The sequence below is a fragment of the Rhododendron vialii genome, chromosome 4a, assembly GCF_030253575.1.
Source record: "Rhododendron vialii isolate Sample 1 chromosome 4a, ASM3025357v1".
Taxonomy (NCBI): domain Eukaryota; kingdom Viridiplantae; phylum Streptophyta; class Magnoliopsida; order Ericales; family Ericaceae; genus Rhododendron; species Rhododendron vialii.
Window position 1 is genome coordinate 10,785,780 of NC_080560.1, and position 9,269 is coordinate 10,795,048.

General features: G+C 39.8%; 1 protein-coding gene across 3 annotated transcripts; it reads right to left on the reverse strand.

The window, feature by feature from the left end:
• Positions 1 to 5,923: 5,923 nt before the first annotated feature.
• On the reverse strand, positions 5,924 to 8,995 carry LOC131323160 (protein NUCLEAR FUSION DEFECTIVE 6, mitochondrial-like). Of its 3 annotated transcripts, none has more exons than XM_058354834.1 (3): positions 8,680 to 8,967; positions 8,446 to 8,567; positions 5,924 to 6,271 (listed from the first exon to the last, which is right to left on the reverse strand). In XM_058354834.1, exons 1-3 carry the CDS (start codon positions 8,817 to 8,819, stop codon positions 6,252 to 6,254), a joined length of 282 nt encoding a protein of 93 aa, XP_058210817.1. In that variant the 5' UTR covers positions 8,820 to 8,967; the 3' UTR covers positions 5,924 to 6,251. The 3 variants fall into 3 exon arrangements, with proteins under 3 accessions (XP_058210817.1, XP_058210819.1, XP_058210816.1); XM_058354836.1 differs by having other exon boundaries at positions 5,924 to 6,602; positions 8,680 to 8,944; XM_058354833.1 differs by lacking the exon at positions 5,924 to 6,271 and adding an exon at positions 6,777 to 7,011 and having other exon boundaries at positions 8,680 to 8,995.
• Positions 8,996 to 9,269: the final 274 nt, after the last annotated feature.

Consider the following 9,269-nt stretch of genomic DNA (forward strand, 5'->3'; position numbering starts at 1 on the left):
TGAGCAATGCTACGATAACCACATTTGAATATCGCATTTTGAGTATCATAAGATGCGTCAATACATTAGTAGAACGTGCACTACATGACAATTGACAAATGATGTACATTTCGCCAATACATTGGTGATACGTCATATGGTACTCAAAATGTAGTCACCAAAATACGCTCATTATCTTTGCCCAAGTATGTCGTAAGAAAGTGGAAGGGGCTCTCTGTCCTACCTATTGAAACTTACATTGTTCGGTCATACTTTGCTGGTAAAACTGCAAGAGGAGTGATATTTAACAGATGATTTCGAAATCTTGAAATGTTTGGTTATTATTTTAGGATTTCTTCTTCTTGATGAAATACTTTGATTTGTTCTTGGAAAACTAATTATATACTTTTATTTTGTTCACAAAGATTCGTGAAAGTGGCTCTATATCTCTAATTGTCTTTTTAAACTCTCGAAAAATAAAGGCCAATAAGAATAATGGACGTCCGGACTTTGACTGTTTCGTTTTGGATAAATAAAATTCGATAAACACCCATCAATGTCTGATTAATATGAATTTAACTATTCATTATTTTTCCATTTGCATCACACGACAAATGAGAATCTTGGATTAGCGGTTAGTGTTCGGAACCTTCTTTGGTCGGTCCAACTTGTTACTACTCCAGCTTTTTATTTTTTTCTTGTCAGACAAAAGTTTCTTTTATAGGAACGTGATACTCATTTAAATATGACAAGTGGGGGTGTTAGTGCAATTAAATTACCATGATTTGAGGGATTTGGACTGTGATCTGAATCAACGGAGACATATAGTCTACCATGTGATAATCTGAATTTCTCTTCTTATATATTGGCAATGAAGGAATCGTGATCCATTACAAAATTACTAGAACCGATTCAGATGGAGCATGCTAATAAATTGGGAATTGATATTCGCGCTCCAAGATTTACTGCAGGCGCTCCATTTTTTGTTTTTACACTGTGATGTTGCCAGCAACATCACAGTGTAAAAACAAAAAATACACTGATGTTGCCAGCAACATCACAGTACAAAAACAGAAAGATGGAGCGCCTGCAGTAAATCTTGGAGCGCGAAAATCAGTTCCCTAATAAATTTTGTATCTTTGAATAATGATGGAGAATCTCAAGGGGTTAGCTTTAGTAAGTTATTAAGATCCGGGATTTAGAGATTTGCTCTCTTTTGAAGTATGTTTCAGGTTCGAAATCTCTCAGGTATTATCCGTTCTTTTGAGGTCAGTCCATACGGAGTTTTACTCTACCTTTAATTAGGACCTCGACAAGTGAGCAGTGGAATTAGTGCCCTAAGATTAGTCGTGATATGCGTAAGCTGGCCAAACATCTGAGTTATCAAAAAAATAGTCCAGGAGGTGGGAATCAAATATCCCCATCCTAGTCCCACATATCAAGGGGTGCAAATGAGCCGAGTTGAAATTTTGTATTTTTCAAGCTCAGGTCGTTTACTAAACGAGACTAAATCTCGAGCTCGAACTCGACTCGTTCGTAAACGAGCTGAGGCTGCTGAGCCTAGTTAATTTACTTGACAAGCCAAGCCGAGCCGAGATTTTGAGTCTTGAGCTCGGCTTGTTTAGTACAAGAGCCTTAAACTCGAGCTCAAGTTCGGCTCAGTTACTAAACGAGTTGAGTCGAGCCGAGCCACAAGCTGCTCGCGAGTAGCTCGGTTAGTTTACAGCCCTACGCATGTGTTATGTGTAGGATATGTCACCTTTTTTTTTTTCTTTCTTTCAAACTGAGGATATGTCACTTGCTCCGCCTTATTTTGCTATCAAACATGCATTCACATGGTCGACTTCAGGAATTGAATTCGAGAGGGTCCAATTAGTGTACAGAATTCTTTGAAAATTGATTTTTCTACATTAATGGGAATCAGATATTCCCATTTAGTCATGCATATCAAGAGGTGCAAACGAGTCGAGTTGAGCTCTGTAATGTTTAAGCTAGGCTTGTTTATTAAACGAGCCTTAAATTCGAGTTCGAGCTCAACTCGTATGTAAACGAGCCAAACTCAACACTCAAAAGCTTAGCCTGACTTGGCTTGCGAAAGCTCGGCTCAATAAGGACTCTGCTTGATTGCTAAACGAGTCTAGCTGAGCCTTGGTGAGCCAAGCCACTAGCCGATAGCGCTACGCATATGCAGCATATGTCACTTTTTTTGGGGTAATGCAAGATGTCCTGAGCCAGTTTGTGCACACCTCGGATTAATTCCTACAGCCGTTTCACGTGGGGTGAAATGGCCCGAAGAAGAAATTGATATTTGAAAGTTAGATATCAATATTCTGGTTTTTGTCGCACGCTCTTAAGAAAAATTTAAAAAGAAATTTCGAGTTATTATTGATACCATACGTTAATGAACATAACTTAATACATAAAATATCATGCATCCTTTGAAATTTGGTTTGTTTGAAAGTATAAAATTTAGTTCATTTTTCAAACTTGGTGTACAACAATTATTTTTTTGATGGGATCGGAGCCGCCGGCGGCCGGCCCCAAAATACAATCTGGCTTGAACCTCCACCGAATCCTAATATTTGGATCAACGTCTCCAAAAGCCCAAGTTCCTCACATTCACTACTAACTCACCCAAAAGTAGGGGTGGCAAACGGGCGGATTTGGGTCAAATTGGGTAAGTTGTTAGTGGGTTGGGTTTTTAATGGGTCATTGACCCATTTAGACCCATTAACTATGAGTCTAATTACCCATGCCCAATCCGACCCATTTATTTTAAAGCAAACCCGACCCGCCCATTAACCCAATTACATATATACTAAAAATTATGATCGAAAAATTAGAAAAGTAAAAAAAAATTATGATCGAAACTCATAAATTTTTTCAAAAAGACGAGAATAAGTAATTTTTTTTGTCTTATTGATTTTTTTTTTTGTTTTTATTCAAAAAATTCTAAGTTTCGATCAAATTTTTTTACTTTTCCGATCCCTCTCATCAAAACAAATTAATAAGTCACAAAAAGATGAAAAAAAACAAAAAAAATGAAAAAAAAATTTGAATAAGAACAAAAAAATAAGTCAATTTTTTAATCCAAACCCTTTGCGGGACTACCATGAGAGAAATTTATTCACGGCGGAGCACAATTTCACGGATCCATTCGCGCAATTAATGGATGAGATGTGTTTTCAATTTTGACTGGTCAAAATAATTGTTACCGGTCACAATTGATTTTTAATTCGGACCAGCGGGGGAGAGAGAGAGAGAGAGAGAGAGAGAAAAGGGAGGGGGGGGGGGGGGGGGGGGGGGCGGGGGAGAGAGAGACAGAGGGAAAAGAGACCAGAGAGAGACAGAGAGAGGGGGGGAGAGAGAGAGAGGGGAAAAGAGACCAGCGGAGAGAGAGAGAGAGAGAGAGGGAAAAGAGACCAATTGATGGGTCTGGGTTTTGAAAAAAAACCAATTAAGAGATGAAAATAGACCCAACCCAACCCATTTATTAATGGGTCTGGGTTCAATTTGCCACCCCTACCCAAAAGCAAGTCCACCAGCATCTAGGGGGTGCATTTGGTCAGTGCATTCACAAACAAGCTGAATTTTTGTACCAAGAGTCGAGATGAAATGCAAGCCATCCATTCCCGAACATGGATAGGCCGGACAGGGCCAACACCCATGTTGGATAGCATGGGTCCTCGGGTTGGCCACGTCAGCTGAAGATCGTCTCACTTACTTTATTACGTGAATACTTTATTACATGAATGACAAACGCATCGAGATCGAGAAAGCTCGCTATAAATATTGTTTGTTGACTTGGAACTCGAGGTAGACTGCAAGCCCCTCAAGTTTTTCCAAGTCCATATCAAGGACTTAGTCAATCCTAACTTGAATCAACTATGAAGCAGTTGGTGCTATCTGAGACCCTAAACATAACATCGAACCCGGGAAGGGCTATCTAGCAACATACGGAATTGAGGAGTAAGAAGGAGGTTGACCATCGGGAACCGGTGGCACGCCATTTGCCGATGCAGTCATAATATGGTGTTATCTTGGATCCATTTGCTAGTATAAGAGAAAGGAGAAAAGAGTAGTACAGATGTAACCTAGACCCTCCAAAAGCACTTTCGATGGTTCGAGTTAATTGAAAGATTCTTTCTAAAAAGAATAGGACACAAAGAAGAGTTCTCGTAAAATATGGAACACTAATTTTCAAGATGAAATACCGGGATGCAACTGCAAAAACTTCATTGCAGTTCAACGGGGGAGAAACCGGGTCTAATGGGATGCAACACCATCAAACAAGGACAAATACATCTTCCGTAACAAAAATGAATGCTTCAAAGATTTTTATCAAAGATGCAACATCACCAAATGCTATAGACATTGATGACAAGGTGTGGCGGTAGCAAGGTGCGGTCAAATGCTGTAGGCATCGATGACAAGGTGTGGTGGCAGCAAGGTGCGGTTTGCAGCGATGGTGTTCAGGAGCCACAACAAGATGCGGTTTTGGCATCTGCAATCAGGGACAGCGGCAGCAAGGGATTGCAATGGTGCTATTTTAGGGTTTGGTTTCGCAGAGGTTTCTAGGCTTGGGCTTTGACCCATTAGGTGTTTTACAGGCCCTTCTGGTGTTCCGTCCAATCTTTTATTGGACACTCGATGTACCATTTGCTGAGTTTTTATAAAATTTATTTTGGCAATAAAAAAAAAGAAGCAAAACAAACCAAATACATGGGACTAAAAATTCTGGAACTAAGACTCCAATTCCTAGCCAAAATTCTTTCGACGTCTAGTGGCTTCAAGTTCCTCCAGGAGCACAAGCAATCCCTTACTTCCTCCACAATCAGTGATCCCAAAGCAGGATCAGGGACACAGAGGCCTTGTAATTGTATCTTGCAAACCCTGTTAGAACATGAATGTCCATGCCCATGAGCACACACCCACTCCAATTCTCTAGCCAAACCAAAACCAGGTCTGTAAATATTGTTGTTATGTTGCAGCATCCTCATGTTTGGAAGATGCTCGCAAGATACAAAAAAATAGGTGCTCACGTGTCTCATCTACAATGTGGCAGAGGATGCATCTCCTATCCACCCCCAACCCCCAGCTGTAGGGCCTATCCATTGTTGAATGCCTGCCCAGAAATGCAATCGACTCCGTGCAGGACCAACATGGAACATGGTGAGCAACCCACACATTTAGCGCATGGAACTACAGGATACACACCCCTCGTAGATTGCCAAGCAGATTTGGCTGGGTACACACCAGACCTATTCAGTGTCCACCTCACAGAATCAGGAATGGAGGTATTACCGTATTAGGGATCAAGTCGGGGCTGCGTGGCAGAATTTCCCCGGTGACAGCACTCGTTGGTCTAGCCCATTTCCATACCCATTGTAAAAGATAGATGCCATTTTAGTGTTTAGAGATATTTCCAAGTTAAACACCACATTTTCCCAAACTTCCTGGCAAAAGGGGGACCTAAGGCATGCCAATTATCAACCCAAGATAGGTAGATAAACCATCCCCTATGGGTTACTTAATCCAAGGCTGCACAATACCCGAGATTAAAAATTTTCGCAATAGTCCAAGAAGCCTCGTTCCAAACACTCTGGTTTCTAATAACAAAGGTATGCACCTACTCCATAAGGTATCATAATGTATCAGCCTTCAAATAAACTAACCAAAAATGCCTGATTATTGATATACCTTGTTTCAGGTTTTCAATAGTCCAAGGCCCTAAACCCCCCTCCTCTATAGGAGCACAAACTGCATGCCAAGTCCATTGATCACCCGAGTGCTTCAAGTCAGGACCAGACCAAATATTGAAGTTAAGCACCAAATTATGCACGATGTAGCAATATTGCAGACATTCGATGCCAACTAATAGAGACATCCATATCCTCATACCCATTCCTGTCTTAGAATTTCTTCTCTATGGATAATTCAGCAGTGCACAAACTGAAAAAACACCCATCACTAACTACAAAAAAGCAAAATACTGAAGTACATATCAAATAAGAAGAATGATCCAGTTGATTCATTTACCATCAGGCCAAACCTGTAGCTACTGGTTACGAAAACATGCATTTACATTCATTCAGCTTTTACATGGATTGGACTCAAACTTGCAGCAACGAAAGAGGAATCACAGAAACGCACAAGCCAGAATTGAATTGTCTAATGCCATCTCATTGAGTACTCGTAGCTTATTGTCCAACCCTGTCTCAGAATGCACGCAGTTGCGAACAAAAACAATGCTCGAACTGCTCCGTAATTCATCATACATCATCATTGCAAGCTGATCGATATACGAATGATTAGTATGGTGTCTTGATGAACTTTTAAAATATCAAGAGAATACGGCCAACAAAAATAATACATTTTGCAATCAACATGCATACACACCAACCGTATAAAATTAGACAATAATCTATATCTGTAAGTCTCCAAGGATAACAGAATTCAGCAGTATCTAAGTTTGGAAGTGAAGGAAAACAAATTAGGCTCTTCTCCAGCTCACTCAGAATCTCTTACTTATCAGCTGTTACATACAGTCTGAGAACACAGAATTTTGAAAACAAAACTTCGCTTGACTCCTCCGAACATTCATCACACATCCTCATTTGAAGCTGATTGATAAGGAAAATTTGTAAGCTTCATTGAAAATTTATTTAACTAAATTAAGGCTTAGAAATTGAGACAGTTGCATCTTTGAGAATAACTTCATAAACAAAATCCAAAACCAAACTAAGCATGGTTGATGATTATGAGAGGTAAAAGAAGAGCGCACTGAGGCAGGAATATAACGCCAGAAGAGAAACACATTCAAGATCACTTTAACAAGTCCTACAAAAATACCATTTGCAATTTAAAGCTGTAGATATAAATATCAAACTCATGTTTGCACCTCAAATCTTGAACTATTTAACTGCCTTATTTTATTGAAGTAAGCATTCCTACTACTTTGAAAGAACCACGACATAAAATCCAAAATCATTCCATCTTCGCTTCTCCATCTTCATCTAGTCTTGTCAATGCCTACAAGAGGGAAAAAAGCAGCATGCACTCCTCCGTCAAAACAAGAAGATGCAAACACAGAAACAGAAAACTGACTAGTCTTTTAGAATGAATCCAAAGACAATAGTGAAATCCGAGCATTAGCTAATGTTATGACCTAATACCTCCAGAAAAGGAAAGAGATACTCAAGAAGATAGTAGAATTTCTGGTTAACTAAATGGAACCTAAAGTATACACCATCCGAATATGACAAAAGCTGACACAGATGTGGTGCTCACAGTTTTTTTTTTTGGTAACTCGTGATTCTTATCGACTTAAGATAATATCCTGAAAATACTAACTTACCAGAAACTCGAGGTTGGAAAAGGACATCAAGGAAGGCCCTACAAAGTTTTGCTAGATACCTAAATCAAGACAGAAACGCATTGGTCAGGAAACCTACAGAGAAAACTACTTTGACGAACATGAGAAACTACATGACTACACAGAGGAAAGGGAAACAAAACCGAACTCATTACTGTCAACAGGGAAAAGAAGTAGAAAACATGGCACGTGATTGAAGATCGCAGTAGAATTCAACAATAGAATACCTGTTACCAATCAAATATGCTTCTGACTTGTGGGAAGAAGGGTAAAAATATCATCAGATACAAGATACAGTTTCCGACAAAATTAACCAAACCAACTTCTTCCACGCGGAGGTCAGCCTCGGGCAATGAACTTTCTTCGAGTTCCGAGGAAGATATTTCCTAACAATAGTGACAAAACAATCCTCTTTCTGATGTCGAGTAATCACTTTTATTAACATGCTAATACCAGCTTCAGCAGCCAATAACGTATACACTTACTGTGCCGTATATTCGTTTGAACAGGGAGCATAATCCCTCTAATCCTACTAATAAGAATCCATTTTCACTTTAGGCACAGATTGTTGTAAGTCATGACTCATAACATAAATTATACCCAGAAGGTCATAACTCACAGTTCCCTGGGATCTACGAGAGAGATGATTGAAGTTGAACCAATTTGCACCCGAAGAAACAAATAGCAAGTTTCACACCATTCTCCATAGAAGGCAGTCAGTTTACCATTTTGTAAGGATCCTAAGCCCCTTTTAATCGAGTGATTTAGTGAGAAAATAAAGGGTTATGATTTCTCTACAATTCTCACCAAAATGGTAAGCAATGGTGGGAAACAACAAAATAGACCTTGCATTTTATACATTTCTCATCATTTCTCCCCTATTTACCCATAAAAGGAATTCTCCTTTCTTTCCTCACCAAATTCCTCAATCCAAAGGGGACGTAATCCATTAGGAACCCGGTAACAAGTTCAGTCAAACAAAATCACATAACTCAAGCCGCAATTCAAACCACAAACAACCTAAACCAACAAACCCACAACCAATCTCTACTCAGAAAACAGGTAATTCAACGGAAATCAGATATTATTACCTTCTGAAAGCCAACCGTAACTGCGGCGAGAAATCGAGAGCATCGAAGTCATCAGTGCCGATGCGGTTGCCGTGTGAAACGGTTGCATCGATCCAGCACAAGCGCCCAATTCAGCTGGACAACTTCAAATGCCAAAAAAAAAAAACCAAACCATCTCATTACTCACACATTCACAATCACAATACACAGGTGCATATAAACATAGACACATTTGTATATGTATGCAATCGTTACCTAAAGATCCGATGAGAGAGGGGTTTTCTGCTGGAGACACGAAAGGGAGAGCGAGCCGCTTTGGCTTCAGATGCGAATCTGGCCGCCGCATTCCGAACGGAAGGTGATCGGAAAACGGATCTGGCGGCTGCGCTGGCCATGGCTGAAAGGGAAAATATAGTCTCGATTTGATTCAGTTATAGGGTTTTGGAGTGAAGCGGTGTTGAGGAAGTGTGTGCTAGGGTTTTGTGTTGCGGTGGGAATTGAAGATGACTAAACCCTAGGGAGGTGTTTGGCTGACGGGGAAATGAGGGGGGAAATGTTAGAATTGCTCCTGACCTTTTAACTCAATGTCTGATTGACCCCTGAACTTCAAGTATTGTCAACCAAACCATAAACTTACTAAGGAGTCCTCAATTTCACGCCTACCGTCAATTACTGTTAAAAGGTAAAATCTCCTGAGAGGATGACATATTTTGTAAAGTGAAAAATAAATACTTAAACAATGAGAATCTTAGAGGATTAGTGTTAAAACATGGACGAAATCTGCTGAGTTAAATGTTTCTTCATAAAAACTAACCAAACCCTATCCAAAACCCGAACACTTGAAC

Coding starts and splice junctions, on each gene's coding strand:
- LOC131323160 (XM_058354834.1), bottom strand. CDS start 8,819: ATGGCCAGCGCAGCCGCCAGATCCGTTTTCCGATCACCTTCCGTTCGG. Junction 8,568..8,679: donor CTCTCTCATCGGATCTTTAG/GTAACGATTGCA, acceptor TGGCATTTGAAG/TTGTCCAGCTGAATTGGGCG. Junction 6,272..8,445: donor TTACGGTTGGCTTTCAGAAG/GTAATAATATCT, acceptor TATATCGATCAG/CTTGCAATGATGATGTATGA.